At 39.0% G+C, this 19,139-nt stretch overlaps 2 protein-coding genes across 2 annotated transcripts; both read right to left on the reverse strand.

The window, feature by feature from the left end:
- Nucleotides 1-471: 471 nt before the first annotated feature.
- Nucleotides 472-5,055, reverse strand: LOC135631302 (uncharacterized). Its single transcript, XM_065138859.1, has 2 exons — nt 3,794-5,055; nt 472-1,091 (listed from the first exon to the last, which is right to left on the reverse strand). Exons 1-2 carry the CDS (start codon nt 4,240-4,242, stop codon nt 866-868), a joined length of 675 nt encoding a protein of 224 aa, XP_064994931.1. The 5' UTR covers nt 4,243-5,055; the 3' UTR covers nt 472-865.
- A 4,765-nt stretch (nt 5,056-9,820) lies between these two features.
- On the reverse strand, nt 9,821-10,599 carry LOC103976185 (class I heat shock protein-like). The gene has a single exon (XM_009391397.3). It carries the CDS (start codon nt 10,525-10,527, stop codon nt 10,099-10,101), a length of 429 nt encoding a protein of 142 aa, XP_009389672.2. The 5' UTR covers nt 10,528-10,599; the 3' UTR covers nt 9,821-10,098.
- Nucleotides 10,600-19,139: the final 8,540 nt, after the last annotated feature.

The following is a 19,139-nucleotide window of genomic DNA, read 5'->3' on the forward strand; positions in this document are numbered from 1 at the left end:
AATTGGATATCCAATAATGTTAATGAGGTATTTGGTCCCATTCACATTCTTGTCTTAATCATTCCCTAAATAAGATTGTTCATATATTAAATTTTGTACACATTTCATTCCCCTCCTATATCTCAGTGTACACATTTTTATTGAGCGATAATTACCATCTTCTCTACTTTTATTGCAATTATATTGTTCATATGTTATGGTTTGATCCATAACACTAATATTTCAGTCATAACACTACTTTTATTGTAAATACATCTCAGCCATTACCCCACTAAATACCAAATCCTATTTTTGAATCAGCCCATTAGTGAAACAAACAGCGATTATATAATATAATTATTTGTCTAAATAGCAAATCCCACTGCATAGCATGTCATGCTTCATCCATCAAAAGGTCTCTGACCTAATAATGTGGTTTTCTGCAGTGCATGGTTGTTTATATGATACATCATACAACTGAAACACTCGATATCAAATAATAAACATGGCTTCCAAGAGATCATACAAGCCGAAGCAAGAACATGTCTTCTCAAGGGGAGAAACAGAGTCTATAATATCAGTAGAACTGTAAACAAAGAAATTTACACAAGGTTACACAGATAACAGGCTCACAAAAGGTTGATTTGTCTAACAAGATGGTGCAATTTAGTGTTGTTTTACATTCATATCAAACTCATACTTGATGTGACTTTTTGCTCGATCACTTTCTTTATGCAGAGCAAAACTTGAGACTCTGAACAATATTAGCTTCTGTTGAGATGCGACGTAGTTCCTTTCGCAGAGCTTCTTTCAGAGGTTTTGTGGTGTTGCTAATGCAGTGTGAGCCGCAAGAGAGACAATCTTTTGTCTGTAAAACATTTCATGTTCAGCCAGGAACGTTGAAGTGGAAGAGCCAGGAGACAACAAAGGCAAGCACCAGACATGCAAGCAGGAACTTAAGAAATCGGTGCCCCTGCCAAAAGCTCCGGGCTTCAGATGGTGGTGCAGGAGGCGGTGCTGCAGAAGTATTAGCCTCATTCCGTTGCTCTGAGGGTTCGTTCTCGCTCACACCAACCACGTTGGATGCAGTTGAACAACAAATCTCACAGATCCTAGAATAAGAAATACATGCAAAAAAGATTTAGGAGTCAAAATCAAAGACGAGATAAATGAGACGCACCATATGAGTGGCTAATAAGCTGAGAGGATCTGATCGAAGATTGTCCATGTGATAGAAATGCTGAATCACAATGTCATACAAATATGATAAAGTGATGAAGGGGGGCTCTGGCACTAGCTTAGGACCTAAGGCGAAGTAAAGTCTGACAATATATTCCATTCACAAACTTTATGCTTCTGCATAGACTCTGACAACATATTCTAAGGTGACAAGGCATTGACAAATTTTTGTTTGCACACTCATGCTTAAAGTGACAAATTCTAAGTTACAAAAGGTGCAGGAATTTAAACCAGTCAAGTGAGAAATATATCCTTAACATGGTATCACTGATAATATTGCCTGCATCCTTAGTACACAAAATGGGTTAGATGTTTAAACCCTAATTCATAGAGGCACTGTCAGATCAGTTAAAATCACAAGATCGAACTGGAATGTCAGAATTTAAGATGGACAAAAGGCCATCATCCTTGCAGATGCAGATCAATTCTTTCTTATGGAAGTGCCTAATACTCATGATAATTGATTTCTAACTTTCTACTACTGTTAATTTATGTTCTATAACCGCATTAGTTTAGTATTTTGATACTAAGATAAAAACATACATGCATAAAATTTCTCCAATCTAATTAGAGAAAAACTTATTTTTGTAAGTATCAGCGAGAACACTACTGTCCTCAAAAGTAATTGACATGACCATATATATGATTGTTATGTGCTGCCACATATATACATGCAAGCTGGTATGCTGCACTGCATTTTGGATTTGCAGTCCCCCTGCATAATTTGCCCAAATGTTGTCAACTGACCAAATATTATGCAGTTTTGGGTGTATACAAATGCAGCAGGCACAATGGACCAGCTAAAAGTCTGGATCATCCATGGAATGTGATGGTGACAAAAGGATGTTTTATCCTGAAAAATGCCCTAAGGCCTCTTCCAGAAACTTGAACTCGGAGCATGCCAACCAGCACTTGTGGTTTAGGTACTTGCTAGATAGGAACAAGAAAATAAGGTTTTATCATCCTTCATTCTTTGTTCTCCTTTCCCTTTACATCCTGGCTCAACTTAATCTCCTTTGCTACCTTATCCAGTGCCCTCACACTAGTCATATATTACCACAACTCCAATGCTTTATGTCACTGTTGGCCACTCTCTTTCTAATTGTTGATTCAACAGTCACTCTCTTTGTTAAATCTGATCTAAAAGTTGTTCGGTGGTGGAGAATGGTTAATATGTCTTAGTAATTGTATGCCTCTGCCTATAATTTTCATTCAACATATGACAAACAAATTATTGCATTTTCTCCTTATAGCTAGTTTTTCAAATTTATTATTTAATCCTAGCTTTTTAAACTACCCTCTCACATTATGCTAAAGTTTGTTGAATAACTAGATCAAGAAATTAAACCTTAGCATTTCCGCTTGTTGCTGGATTCACTTTAATCATTTTCTAAGTGACTAAGATTCATACATACTTTTTCAATTCAAGATATTATTGTATCATTTAAGACACAAACTAACTTCATATGGTTTATGTTAGCGCATCACATAAAATAAGAATTTTTGTACGTGTACCACAGATGTTCTTTGTATAACTGCCCAGCTCTATGAATTGGAAGCAGTCTAATTCATTTTCTTATTTGATTTTTTAGAAAATATCCAAGATCAGATTAATACCCTGCCAATATGTAAAGAAATAGAAGATGGGAGCATAAGAGTCATGTGTTAATGAAGCATTTCTGATTTCATATAACACCACACCAGAAAAATGATAACAACAGCATAAGCCAATATTACTTGAGCTTTCCTTAAAAAGAACTAATAAGGTGATGGTACCTTAGGAGCTACAACTAGTAAAGGTAAAAGATCATGAAACAGTTTGACAGGATACACCCAATAGAAAGAAAAATAAGAGGAAAAATCCAAAGAAGTTTTAGATATGCTAATAAAAATACATACACTCCAAGAAAATTTCAATAACTTGAATTCATCAGCAGTCACAGTGCAACCAAACTGTGACAGTAACCAAGGTGAGAGAACAATTTGAATGATGTGAATTACATGATATTAACAAGAGATAGAACAACTACTTATACAGATAGATTGTGGTGACCAACATGTCATTTGTGATAAGAAAATTTTAATATACCACACTTCTCCTAAATCTAAGTTGAGAAGATTGTGGTGACCAACATGTCATCTGTGATAAGAAAATACCACACTTCTCCTAAATCTAAGTTTAGAGAAGAAGACAAGGGGAATACCTAAACACCATGGAGACAGATCAAAAAGGAATCCTAGAGTTTTTTCTCCCCGATATTCACTCGTCCTTATCAGTTTATTAATTCAGAAATGAACATTTCACCATGATTTTGAGCTTCCTACCTTACCACTGAAATATTCTATCACTTGATATATTGTTTTGGTTCTTCTATCTAAACCAATTTTTTCTCTTTCCTTTCATTAATAAAGAACATGTGCAATTTCCACATACATCAAATGCGGAATTGTAATTGATGTTCAACAAATATGGCACCATAATTCAACCAAGCAAAGACCATCCATTTCCTAAAGAACTGCATGACCTAAGAAGCAACTAAAAATTGCAGAAAGAATATGCCAAGGTAAAGCTTACTTGTTTCCTTTGATTTTAAACCATGTCTCAGCACACTGCTTGTGGGCAGCAGCTAAATCATCCTTGCAAGAACAACCTAATACAATGGGGGCTCCGGACTCTGGAGCCGCCTTCTCCAAGCTGAGATGACAAATCCTGCAATCTCGCTCAATCTTATCTATATCGATCTTCACCTCCGAAGCACCAGTCTCCGGATCATCATCAAGTGAGGACTCTGAGAGACAGGATTTTCTACAGGGCTCTGGAAATCCATCGATCTCACGGTCGGATGCACCAGAGACACTGCAGTCATTGTAAGTCGAACCAGCAAAGTTATAGCCATAGGGCGAATGCCAAGAATGTTCTTCTGCATCTGAGAAGCTGAGGCTATCTTCATCACTCTGATTTAAATGAGAGTGGTGTGGTCCTTCTTCCATGTCCCCAGAGGATTTCTCACCCTTTTTAGCCATTTATCAAGGAGTTTAAGAACAGAACTTACAGTATGGCATGAAATGCCCCAAAAGTGTTGGTGTCTTTGGGTAAGCTGAATCAAAGGCAAGTAATTTCGACAAACACTTTACGCAAAACCTACTTGATGGTGTTTCTACATGTCGATCAAGTCCATTCATCAAGAAGCAAGAAGTCCAACAAGAATAAGAACAAGGCCCTTAGTCAAATATCAAGGAACAAAAATCCCAGAGGCAGAATCTAAAGATCATCCCAAAATTGAATCTTTCTACCAAATATTTGAAGTGAACTGATCCAAAAGCATATATATTGGACAACTCCAGTATGACACTAAAGTTCAACCAAAAAAATGTCCCAGGAAAAGGTCTGATCCAAGAGACTAGGCATAACTGCACCCAGAATTACATTAGACAAGCTTTTGTACCACAAAATTGGCCAAAAACCAGCACCATAGTTGGATTCATGCAATGCATCAAGAGATGGGGAGTGAAGGAAAGCAGCACTGGAGATGGAATTCTGTTGGCTTCCATCCTATGACAAAGAAGCAAAGTGCAGAAATGCTCCACAAACGAAGTAATTATTAAAAACAAAAACCAATCCACAGTGACCACATTAAGATCTTTCAGAGGTTTCTGCCTCTGTAGACTGAAGGAAAAGATAAGGGGGTACAGCAGATGGTGCAGCAGAGAAGGTTGAACTCTCTCTGATTGTAGGAACCAGAAAAATTAAACAAGAGGCATGGGAAAAGGTAGAGACCCAAAGAAATGCACAGGCTTTGGCTTCTTGTTGACAGTGGTGGGGTCATTAAAAAAATGAAAGCAGAGAGAGAGAGAGAGAGAGAGAAAGAGAGAGAGATCAGGTTTAAACAAATAGTAAAGGTTTGCTTGCCCATAATCATAAACCCTTAGCAAGTGAAGTGTGGGAGCCAAAAGAAAGATCTCACAGTTATATGCACTTCTGTTTAATTATCACAAGTATTCCTAGCTAATCGCATCCCTTCTCTATGAACAGTGACTCAGAGAGCAAAACTGCACTCTGATGCAAATTTTGGCTCCGAGTAAGCTCCCTAATTAAATCATTTTAGCATATGTATACTAGCATTGAGGTATTTTTATGTATTCATCATCTGAAATTACATAATGATAAAGAAGAATAAATTATGAGCTATTTGGTTGAGATATACTAGGAATAAGAATAATATTTACCAAGAACAGGTATGATTGCAAGGGGATCCAATGTTGGCGCAGTGGGATCACCAGCCACTAAAATATGAGGAAATAACAACTGTTCTTTTACAAGCATAACTATTAAAATGAGATATCTATCCAATCAAATTATACGTCACTGAATCATAAATTGAATCGATAAATCGAATGATCCGAGTCATAAATTTAATTTTTTTTTTAAAAAAAAATTAAATATTATTATGTTAAAAGTATGAAAAATATGGATAATGTTATAAAAAATTATTGTCATAAATGACAAATGATGATAGAGACCGAAGACGAGAGATTAAAGATTAGTGAATATTACAAATATTTTTTCCAACCTTATAATAAAAAGACCTAGATATTCTTGTGAAAAATATAATATCTTTGATAATAAATAAAGAATTAAGAACACGTCAATCTTTTTAAGATTAAGAAAATCTAACTAGTGAATTGAATCGAACCACCCATTGACATTCTAGAAAAGATTATAGCTTTTTATGATTTCATCTCACATAACAAAAAGGAGCATTACGATAATGCCAAGGAAGAATAATCAAATCATCTTTTTTCATACCTTATCATGCGTTCAAGCCACGCGTACCTTCCCATGGAAGTAATCGTTTCTTCCATCACACTATTGCACTCTTTGTTGTTTTCCCTGCAGTGCAGATTATAATGATCGATAACATCAAATGTAATCATGCATTTACTTCTTTTAACAATATATCTTATAAAAACTATTTCTTATCAAATATTTTCCTATACATAAAACGCAGAATTAACCTCCATCATGGCGACGGATGCTTTGAAATTCCACACGAATTTGATGGGTCATTTGGATCCACATGAGACAATGATGCGTGGCATTAATGCGCCCAGAAACTTAAAGATATTCCCACCCTTTGCCCGTTGTGACCCACTTGAGTTTGTGCAGTGATGAAATCGGCCAAGCCTGGCTATTTGTTGTTCCACATGTTCACGCCCCTTTAGATATTCCACATCTTCCACCGCTGATTCCACCACAACGAAGAACCATATCTGAGATTTAGTATCACCTCAGATATAGACACAAACTGATGGGTACCTGCACACTTCATTCATTCTCAAAAACATCAGTCCATTCATGTACTCCAGAAACGATTCTTATTTTCAATTAATTAAAACTCGATACGACAATATGTGAAGTCTAATCAATGTTATATCGATGTCATCCAACGATATACCATAGCTTCTGGATATAAGGAGGAGCTTGAGACATCTGTTTATTAATTATGAGATATCTTATATTAATATAATGCCTAGAGAGAGTATCACCTTATTAAACCTGACGATCACAAAACTAAGACTATATAAAACAGTTTCTTCAGGTATATCTTTATTTTGAATGTATTGAAGTAAACTTGAGTTCCTAAGCTAATATTTTTTATGCACAATAACTTGATCATCAAAGGGGTCTCACTTTTACACTCCTAATGTAATCTTTTGAAGTAAGAAATAAGACACATATGCTTTCAGCCCATAAACTGATGTTTTTTTATCCTTGACTGAAATAGGATACAGAATATGAATGTTTTCTACATACAAAATAAAATTCTCTCTAGCTAATCATTTTTTCTACTCTTCAATAGGTGATAATACTCAGAAAATGAACAAAATCTAATTAATTTTATCATGATCAAAATTGACTGTATCAGAAATAATTCTTTCCCTGTTGTTGCTATACAAAAAATACAAGTGTGATTCCAAATATTATTTATGACAAAAATATCATTATATTTTTGTATTGATGTATGATCTAAAATTTTGCATCAATGTAAAAGTTCGGCATGTCCACGATTAATCTTGTAGAATAATATCATGTTGTACCAAAATAGAATAAACAATTTCAAATGATACCATCTGGTACGGACGATACGTATTGGTCTGACGATATATCGGTACGTAGATCGTGTGTTATAGTGCTACAGTGTTACACTGTAGCAATGCTATAGTAAAGAGAAAAAAATATTTAAAATTAGGTATATCGCTCGGTACGTCCTGGTATACTGCTCGATATACTCTGATGTACCGCTCAGTTCACGGTATCGTATCATACCGAGTCGATCTCAAAATATCGGTATGGTACCATATTAGAATGACTATAATAAATGCAAAACAATCAACGGATAAGCATTAAATTAAAGCTTGGATCTGTAAAGGAATGGCAACACCTTGTTAGCTGACAAAACAAGCACATGATCGAGTTGTTTGTTCTCTGCCGCACTAGTCCATCTCCTTGAAACATTGCCTGTTTATAGGACCCGGTGGCAATCATAAACATCTTCACTTTGGGAGACGTGTGAAACTGGGAGTTGTTGAGCAAGAGCAGCGTACCTTTTTCTTTTAAAGGATGGTTTATTTTTCTTTTCTTTTCTTCAGATGATGTAACTGCGTCAGTGGCATTAAAACAGGAGGAAGCATCAGTGATGATATTATTTCAGAATGAAAGACTCGTATATGATTTATAACAGCAGCTCACCAAGGACTCTCCATGTAATTGAATAAGCCCGTATACAAGGTTTTGTAAAATTAGGTGTGCAATGGTGGGTTGCTTCTTTTTCTTAAAGCTGGAAGACATGAGACCGATCTTGCCCCTGTCCCATCTTCGGGGCTGTCTGTCGATTCTGCCTAATACTTGCAATTACTTTCATGATAAAATGCATGTCCAGAGAGAAATTACTAAAACAATAAAAACACAAATATTTTTATCAAGCAAATATTTATGAGCCAGATGAAGACTCAAAAAGACCAAGAATAATCTAATATTTCTAAGTATTGAAAGAGCTTATTGATTGTTGAAGAAAAATATCATTACGCAATGTAGTCCTAAACCATATGTACAGAGTCATTTAAAGTGAAAAATGCTTACTCCTGAGTTATTATCTGGCATAAAGATCGAAATAGGTAGAAGCCTCCCGAGTTGATCGCTCCAATACTTAAGTTTATACCAAGGTCTATTTTTCTAACTCTTAGTTCTCTATATTTTTATCTGAAGTTGAGTACGTATATTTATACATGATATTGAGGAGATAAGAATATCCCATAAAGATTTCATAGGGAAGGCGATTTGTAGCTAGTCCAAGTTTCCTATGGATTCCCAAGAATATTCCTATGAATATTTGATAGAGGAAACAATTCATAATCATCCCGAGCTACCATCAGGATTCACAAGAATATTCTTGGCTCGAGACGGTTATTAACTACCTCCCATGCGAAATATTTATAAGAATATTTTTGAGAGTCTAGAGGGCAACTCGGGTTGATTAAAAACCACCTCCTTGTGAAATTTTTATGAAATATTTTATCTCCTCAAGGTCAGGTTAAAAATATATCCTGAACTTTGGATAAGAATATATATAACTTAGAACTAGAAAAGTAGGCCTTGATACTAACTTAAGTATTTGAAGGCTTATCCCTACACCCGTCTTTATTCAAGTAACAAGTCAGAGAATGTTGACAAAGATATTAACGATATTTTTCTACACCGATGTATATTGAACTTGATCCACAACTTAATAGGTTTAATTTTTGGATTGATATATATTAACATTGATCGATTTAACTTAAACTCATAATTAATTTTAAGATTTTAATATGGTATCCCTTAAAAAAATAAAACATAACAAATAGAATTGACTGTTGTTTCTCTTTCCCTTACGAACAAAAGGGAAGATGAATGGATACAAAAGGGTGATGATTGAGCCTTAAGTAGTTCCATTCATCGATCTAAAAATCTCAACGTAGTATAGGAAACAAGGTATTAAGCGACTAGGAAAAAAAAACACGAAAACATACAGCAATAAGCTTAAAGAAAAATCCTAAAGAAAATAAAATCTGGAAATATACTGTTTCGAAAGTATGAGAAGAGAAATGACCTACTAGGGTTACTAAATTATTGGGACAAAATGTGAGAAATTATTTGCACTTGTAACAATCATGTTGAAATTTGCACATTAATGGGAACAAATTGTAAACGACAAACAAATCATAAACATGATAATAATTATTTTAGTAAGCATTCCTTTTATGAAGCAGCAATTTATGTCATGACGTTCTTCAACCAAGCTAAAATCTAACAGAACGATTCATTCACGTAATTGTCTGACATTTAGATCAAGGACAGCACCATCCATTCTTCGGTGAAACCTCTACACTGGCAGGAAAAATAACAAACAGATGCAGAGCATCGAAGAAATATGTTTTCCAAGCGAAGCTAATGGAGAAACTCAAACACAGTATTGCACAAACGAGGATGCCGTGAACAGTCATAGGCACCTCGATACTGAACCCGAGAATGTGCAGCGGGATGGGGAACAGTTTACAGAGGCCATGAAACAACGGCATCTCTCTCTTCATTAACTTTCCGTAGTTACAGATGTAGAAAACGACAGCAAACACCATGCAAAACATCAAGCATGAGCAGGGTTCTGATAAAAGCATCGCTACGCAAACCCGACATCAACATTGTGAACCTAATCAAGCGTTCGTACTAAGCTTATTTACGATTATTAGAAACTAGTAAACTGAAAGAAGCTAGACTCAGATCTGATGATTAACACCACCAAAGCATCATCTACTCCAAGTTTGTGCATAGTCACCAGGAACGCTCTAACCAGAGATGTCGATGGACTTGACGTGGGGCTTGTTGACATCCTCCTTGGGCACGGTGACGGTGAGCACGCCGTCCGCCATGGTTGCCCTCGCCTGCTCCGCCTTGGCGTTCTCCGGCAGCAGGAACCGCCGCAGGAAGCAGCCACCGGTTCGCTCCACGCGGTGCCAGGTACCGGTCTTATCCTCCTCGTCGTCCCTCTTCTTACCGCTGATATGTAGGATACGGCCGCCCTCCACGTCCACCTTCACCTCCTCCTTCTTCAGCCCCGGGAGGTCGGCTATGAAGACGTGCGCCTCCGGTGTCTCCTTCCAGTCGACGAGGGTGGAGATGAGCGCCGAGGCTTCGCTCAGGAGAGCGGACGGGGGGCGGGGGAAGGGGAGGAGAGAGGAGGAGCCGAAGGGGACGCCGTCGAGGAGATGCCACATGTCGACGGAGATGGGGCCGAAGGCGTTGCTTCGCGGAGGGTTCAATCCGGAACCGGGGGAAACGATCGACGCCATTGGATCGGTGGAAATGGTGAAGAGGGAAAGGGGGAATATATAGGGAAGTGGGAGTGGGTTTCTGGAAGTTTCTCGAGGCTCCTATGGGAGGGTGACGGATCGCGCTAAAGGACAGAAGAAAGAAAAAGGCATCGTACCCGAAAACTATACCAGGGGACGTTGTCGTGGCCTCGGAACCTTCTCGAATCTTCTTGAGGCTGTAACGTCATGGGCTGGGTTTGTTATAACTTGGGCTGCAGCCAGTTACCGATATGCCCTCGACAGTTATTTCGTTTATAAAAAAGGAAAATGACGACTATTAGTTTATTTATTTAGTAGATATTATGATAATTTGTAAGGCTCCACGTTAACGTGTATGAAAGCCGTCAAGCAGTCAACGAAACACAAAGCAGCAAAAAGGACGCAGGCAAAATGGCCGGACGACTCAAAGCGCTCCATGGGGAACGACCACGCGGGCTTTGAACTCGGTGCACACCACCGCAGGAAGAAAGCGAAGAAGTCCATGGGAATCCCACCTCAAAAGACATGAATCGAGAGCTCGTACTCGAACTGTCATGTCGTAGTAGTTATCTGACGTCCCTTTCCTTTCTCTCCCTAACTGCATGGCTTTCCCTTGCTCCGAGGACGATGAGATTCTTCTTCCGTCAGCCACAGCATGACTCCAAGCACATACCCGTCCGCTTAGCGTTCCACAAACGTACTGTTCCTGCTCATATTTTGATCCTTCACCGATCCCCACCACCCCTGGCTCGCCTTGATAAATGCTTCGCCAAGCTTCCATGGTTTCGCCGTCATCTCAGCATCTGGGATCAAGGATGTCCAACAAGTACCGCGACGACTGTACCAGGGATAAGCGTGGCCACAGAGGCTTCTCATGGCGGCTGCTGAAGAGTGCACGCTTCTCGGCGACGAGGTTCTTCGGCCTTGTCCATGCCAAAACCTCGAGGGCGGTGCGCGTCGTCGTCTTCTCCAGGAGTAGGAGGCAGATACCGCCTAGAGTTCCTTCGGACATGACGAATCCGCGGGGATTTGCTCCGCCCGAGGTCGCCGATCACCTGTCGGAGGCCATTGACGACTGTGTCAAGTTCCTTAACTCCTCATCGAGGAGGTTGTCGTAGAATCTGCATGTGCGCTCCGTGGTTTGCAGCTTCGTACCAGCAGCTATCTATTAGCTTCATAACATACAATACATTTCTAGACTATCTATTAGCTTCATTAATGATAGATCTGCCTCTTGTTTCCTGCAGTAACAGTCCTACTACAATACATTTCTAGACTTTCTAGTCTTCCACTGTCCTACCGAGTCTGGAGTCATCAGTATCAATGCAGAAATAATATCTTTGATCTCTCTCTCTCTCTCTCTCTCTCTCTCTCTCTCTCTCTCTCTCCATCTTTTCTTGTGGACATGGAAATATGATCTCAGCCGTATCTCCATGCTTACACAACTGAACTGCCATTTAGTGATTTATTCGCAGATGCACGTATAGCAGATGAGAAGAGATCACATGTTAGGATTGAGAGAGAGCCTTCTCAACTTCTACAATGATACGATACATGACTTCAGGTATTTGCTGTTCTTTAACGCGGAGAAATGGGAGGATGTATAAAAGAGGATTAAAAAAAAATCCTAAGTTGATCAATATTTATAGAGTCATGTTATATATTGAGTTTGGTTCATAATATCATAATTTAAGTTTTTGATTAAATTGATATCAATATTATAAAATAAAATTTTAACATCGTATCAAAGTCAAGATTCGTAAAAAAAAATAAATGAATAAACAATATTTAAAAATATTGATTAAGATGAATTTGATAATCAAAATCAAATTGTGATTGCAGGCAGAGTTACCCTTCCGAATAAACAAGAGATAATTAAGCCACACATGAAAAATAATAAATAAGGGGGGAGATTAAAAAGAGAACTATATACCCTTACTAATAAATGAGAGATGAGTGAGCCACAAATTGATAAATATTTAAAAAAATCATCCGGGTGACGTATATTGCGTTGGAAAGATATTAATTAGCTTAGTTAATAAAAACATAGGTTAAGGTCCATTTTAACCTCTTAAGCTCTTATGATTTACTCATATATAAAACAACCCTTACATTTTTAAAAATATATCATATAAGTCTATTCCATCATATCTAAGTTAATAAACGTTAAAATATACTTACATGACATGCTAATTCATAATAAACTATTAATATAATGACATATAATTTAAGTTAAAAATGATAATAAGTAGATTTGAAAATGTGGACCAGTTGCCTAATTAATTTCCTTTAAAACAAGCCTTTCTATGATTTGACGTGCAGCGTTCTAGCCTTGCCTTGACATCCATTGTAGAGGGAGGAGCTTCTTACCATGGCCGAGAAGGCCACAATGAAGAGTCGATCCCCTGAGCTCAAAGAGGAAACCACTAGTCGTATTGTGCACTTCAGCATCTAAAGCTTCTCCCCTGTCATACCTTGGCTCATGTCCAACACTATCACTAAATCAATCGGGGCATAGAGAGGGGTAAAGGATCCTATCAATGACACTTTCACCTTGAGAGCTACCACGTAGCTTCGATGTCTCTGCTCTTTCGAGAGTAGGGCCGCCTGCAGCATCACACTCACAAGGATGCCACCAACCCTAAACCTCGGTGTCAACCGATGAAGGACTCCTCCATCAGTGCGATTAGCAAATTGGGTGCTAGGGGCCACAAGGAGCCCATAGAACTTGTCCTCTCATTCCACATCCTTCATCTTCTCGTAATTGTCATAAGCTTTCTCATCCTTGTCCTCATTGGCTACTTTTAGTATAGGATTGAACTACACGACCCCTCCTTGGTTGGGCTTCAACACAAGCAACAGTGACTCGTCGTCATTATAGACCTTAGCAGCAATAACAGTGGCAGGAATGGCAGCCACTCTGTTCTCCCCAATTGTCGTTCCCCGCCTTTGTTGGTGTTCCGATTGTCGTCGTTGGTAGTTCTCCTATTCGGATTCCGATTCTCCATCTCTCTCGCTGCCCCTTACTCGATAGCGGGTGCATCACCTTCTTAGTGGCGAAGCATAAAGAGGAAGGGCGCGTGGTGCCAAGAGGCAGAGCAGATGGGGTAAGCGAGACCACGCGTGGATCTTAATGTGAGCGGCAATACAAGGAAATTGGAAAGCATAGGAGCACTCCGTCATGAAGACTGGCATCTCCTGACTCATCTTCACAGGGTCTATTAGGTAACTGGTCCACGTTTTCAAATCTATATATTATTAGTTTTTTAAAACTTAAATTATACGTGTCATTATATTAATGATTTATTGTGAGTCAGTATACCACATAAGTAGACTCTAATGTTTGTTAACTCCGACTTGACCAACGAGCTTAAGGGTTATTTTTATATATGAATAAACTATAAAGACTTCTTAAGAGGTCCATGACCAAAACTACAAGAGTTAAAATAGACTTTAACCTTGAAAACTTTGGCATATTATTGTACTGATAGTCCCTTCACGACTTATTTACAAAAATAAGTCTTATAATATAATAATTAATAGATTTTAAACATATATATTATTATTATTTTTTATTAATAATTAAAATCTTATCAGCTAATATTCATAAAAAATTATCGGATGATATTTGAAACATGTAGATACCACCCTCAAATTAATATTTTATAATAAAAATTATTGAATGAGGTTTAGAATCTTTTAAGGAAACTAAAATTGAAGTTGAATAACAAAAAAATTCTTTAAAATTTTAATATATGAAAAGAAAGGTTTAACATATATTAAATGAAAATTTAATATATTAAATGAAGTTTTAACCGATATTAAATTCTAATATTTCTTATGTGGAGTCAACGTAGTTGCTAAGCAACAAACATATCCATCAGCATTGATGTCACGATAGCCACCACCATATACGTCGACATCGATATAGTTGACAAGTGGCATTACTATGTATATGCATAAATGCTGAAGCAGATGTAGGGTGATGCTACTTAACAACTACGTCGATGCAGATGTAAAGTGATATTGCTCAGTAACTACATCAATATCGACACAAATGGTAGTTGCCTCGTCGTTAACCTGTTGGGTAGATTGCTCAACCGGAAGTTGAGGTCATCGAAAGTCCTATTGCTCCCCCTACTATTGTGTCAATTCTGACATAGGCATGAAAAAGGTGTTAGGATCGAGAGCACTAAGAGGGGGGGGGGGGTGAATTAGTGCAGCGGAAATCTTTCAGCGATTAAAAACGAAAAGCTGCGTTCGTTCAATAAAAAAAAAAACTATTATGATGCAAAAGCTAATTCTCAGTTTGTATCTAAGTACAGTTTGCGTCTAAGCGCAGATTGCGTATAAGCGCAGTTTGCGTCTAAACACAGTTTGCGTCTAAGCGCAGTTTGCGTCTAAACACAGTTTGCGTCTAAGCGCAGTTTTACGTCTAAGCGCAGTTTATGTCTAAACTCAGATTTACGTCTAAACGCAGTTTTACGTCTAAACTCAGATTTACGTCTAAACGCTGTTTTACGTCTAGACGCAGATTTACGTCTAAACTTTGAAACTCGTTTGTATACTCGCAGAAAGCAGTATGCAGTTGAAATCAAGACGTAAACGTGAACTGAGAACTGATGATTGTGAGAGGAAAGCCGATTTACGTCTAAATGCAGTTTTATGTCTAAATGTTGAAACTCGTTCGTAAAATTGTAGAGGACAGTTTGCAGTTATCAATAGGATCAAAATGTAAGTGTAAACTGCAAAGAAACTCTTTCGTAAAAGCACCGAAGACAGTTCTGCAGAATCAAACGTAAACGTAAACTGTAATGTACGAAAATACGAATTTACGTCTGAATGCAGATTCGGAAGAACAGCACTTAGAACTTGTTCGTGAAAGCACAGAGAGCAGTAGTAATGGAGGAGGTTTGCAGTAATGATAAAGTGCTCAAAAATAAACGCAAACCAGAGATTTAGAGTGGTTCGGTCAGCCTTGACCTACTCCACTTTTGGCTTCCTCCACCGACGAGGTTGCCGACGTCAACTAGGGGCCTTCCTTCAATGGGCGAAGGCCAAACTGCCCTTTTACAGTTTCTCTCCTTTTAACAGGCTCAGGAGACAACCTTTACAGACCTTTCTCTCCTCACTTTACAACTGAAAACTTGAAGAACAGAAGGAGGAGACTTAAAGGCTTTACAACACTTTTGAGCTCTTAGAATCACAGAAAAGATCAAGATTTCGGTGTGGGTCTATATCTTTTCAGTGCTGAATGGGTGGGGTATTTATAGGCCCCAACCCAATTCAAATTTCGAGCTCAAAACGATCAAATCCCGGAATTCCGGGATCAGGCGGTTGCACCTCTTGACTGGAGAGGTGGCACCGCCTGGCAGAGCTCGAAGTCTGAGCTCAAGCGGTTGCACCTCTCGACTGGAGAGGTGGCACCGCCTGGCAGAGCTCGAAGACTGAGCTCAGACGGTTGCACCTTCTCTGTCAGGGGTGGTTGCACCTTCCTGCCAGAGCTCGAAGACCGAGCTCAGGCGGTGCATCTCCTGACCAGAGAAGTTTCTCTTCTCTGCCAGAGGTGATCGCCCCTTTCTGCCAGAGGTGGTTGCACCTCTCTGCCAGAGCTCGAAGACTGAGCTTAGGCTATGCATCTCCTGGCCAGAGAGGTCGTACTTCTCTTCCAGAGCTCGAAGACTGAGCTCGGTGATTGCATCACCAGGCAGAGCTCGAAACTTGAGCTCAGGCGGTGCTACCGCTTGACAGAGGAGGTTGCACCGCCCAGTCTCGCTTGGAGACTGAGCCCTGGGCGGTTGCACCGCCTGGCTGGAGCGGTTGCACCTCCCAGTCTCGCTGGGAGACTTAGCCTGGGCGGTGGCACCGCCTGGCTGGAGCGGTTGCACCGCCCAGTCTCGCTGGGAGACTTAGCCTGGGCGGTTGCACCTCCCTGCCTGAGCGGTTGCACCTCCCACAGCTTCTTGGGTTCGAATGGGTTGAACCATTCGACCCAACTTGAGTTCTTCAGGGGCCCAATTGCCCCAGGATTAAGCTAATGGGATCACCTCCCATTTCTAACTTAATCACCGTGCTAACTACGATTAAATCTAAGACAATTTCTGCAGCTTTGCTTCGGTACGTCAATTGCTTTTTCCGGCGAGTTTCCGACGAACTTCCGTCGATCATCCGATGAACCCTCGGTGATGCTTCTGCGGACTTCCGGCAAACTCCTGGACTTTGCGACGATCCACTTGGCGAGTTCCGACGAGCTTCGCTTGGCAAGCTTCTGGACTTCTCGGATCTGTTCCCGCAGAACCTCCGACGACCGTCCGTACTTCCGTCGAACTCTCGAACTCCCAACGTGATCATGAACTTGACTCCGGCGCAACTCCTGCTGCTTGTCTTTCTTCCATCGTAGTTAATCCTGCACACTCAAAACAAAAACTTCGATCGAGACAATTAATCCTAAACAATTAACCAAGTTGTCCGGCATGTCATTGGTCCCTCGACGCTTCGTCCGATTCTTCGGCGCATCGTCCTTTCCTACAGCCTATTGCCCAATCGGCCAGTTGACTCCGCAACTCCGATATCCTTGGCACAATACCCGCTCTTCTTGGCCCGATGCCTGAGTCCACGGCCCGAAGCCTTCTGTCGATACGTCGACCGATCTACTGGCCCGACGTCCAATCTTCTGACATGTTCCTCCGGCACAACATGATGTTCCTGCTTTAATAGTCTCATCCTGATCAAAGCATCCTGCGTCACTCAAAACGCAGATTAAATCATAAACATATATCAAGTAGTTTCATCATCAAGATACGAGATTCAACAATCTCCCCCTTTTTGATGATGACAACTACTTGATGATGATGGAGTTAACCTTAACTCCCGGAGTTTAAACAAACTCCCCCTATCAATATGCCATATTGATAGAAACTCTTAGATTCAAAAATCTAAGCAACATGTCATCATAAACGGAGTTAACCTTAACTCCCAGAGTTTAAACAAACTCCCCCTATCAATATGCCATATTGATAGAACCTTGAATTCAAACTGAATTCAAGTCATTGCAATATTCATCGTGAATACTTGCAACACGTCAACATGAACATATGCATAAACTTATGCATCACATGTCATATCATCAACATACTTTCATCAACATACTTCTCCCCCTTTGTCATCAACAAAAAGGAGAAGTATCATAATCAAGTGTTTGTGATATTGGTTCAACTTATTGCATGAAAAACATATTATCAAGTTTTATCATCATGCAGTTTTGAAGCCAGAAAATTTAGCAAATGTTACATCATGCTTAGAATATTCAGGCTATCAAGTTTTAGATATGCAAGTTTTACAGCATACAAGATAGCACTTTTAGAACATGCAAGCTAGCAGTTTTGAGATGTTCAAGAAAGCAACTCTTGCTTCTTGAGATATGCAATATTATCATTTTCGAAATTACTAGCATGATCATAATTTTGTAATTTTTTTTTTAACATGTAATTTTCAAGAAAATTAATTCTAAACTAAAAAAGAAAACTACATCATGAAAACATCAAGTAATTTCAAAATAAATTAGGGGGATTTCGATTACCTCATCATTGTAGGCTGTTAAGGCGTAGTTTGCCGCCTTGCTTTTGTTGAGTTTCTCTTCTTCGGAGGAGCTCGATTCATCCCAATTTTTGTTCTTCTTCTTGCGTTTAAAGCAAGTAGTTCGATTCTTTTTGCTTTTTAATTTTAGTTTCATTTGTAGTTTAAGTTCACCATCACTTGAGCTTATGCTCGAGTGGTCTTCAAATGTTCTATGTCCCAAATCCTTCCTGTTCATTGGAAGGTTGTTTTGTTCATCATTGTCCTCATCACTTGAGTCATCGCTCAAGTGGCATTCATTTGTCCAGAGTTCCAAATCCTTCCTATTCTTTGGAAGGTAATTGTGTTCAACATGTTCATCATGTGCATTGTGCACCATTTCATATGTCATCAATGAACCAATTAGTTCTTCAAGTGGTAAGTTGTTTAGGTTTTTTGCTTCTTGTATTGCAGTTACTTTTGAATCCCAAGTTTTAGAAAGTGAGCGCAAAACTTTGTTAACGAGTTCAAAATCCGAAAAGCTTTTACCAAGTGATTTTAAACCATTGACGACATCCGTAAAACGGGTGTACATGTCAACAACGGTTTCGCTTGGTTTCATATGAAAAAGCTCGAAATCATGTAGTAAAATATTAACTTTCGAGTCTTTGACTCTACTAGTTCCCTCGTGCGTGATTTCAAGAGTGCGCCAAATATCGAAAGCCGTTTCGCACAAAGAAACCCGATTGAACTTATTTTTGTCCAAAGCACAAAATAAGGCATTCATAGCCTTTGCGTTTAAAGAAAAATACTTCTTCTCTAAATCCGACCATTCGTTCATCGGTTTAGAGGGAAGTTGAAAACCGTTTTCAACGATATTCCATAAATCCATATTTAGAGAAATCAAGAAAACTCTCATTCGAGTTTTCCAATAAGTGTAGTCCAATCCGTTAAAGAACGGTGGACGAAAGACCGAAAAGCCC

The sequence above is a fragment of the Musa acuminata genome, chromosome BXJ3-2 (genome assembly GCF_036884655.1).
Source record: "Musa acuminata AAA Group cultivar baxijiao chromosome BXJ3-2, Cavendish_Baxijiao_AAA, whole genome shotgun sequence".
Taxonomy (NCBI): domain Eukaryota; kingdom Viridiplantae; phylum Streptophyta; class Magnoliopsida; order Zingiberales; family Musaceae; genus Musa; species Musa acuminata.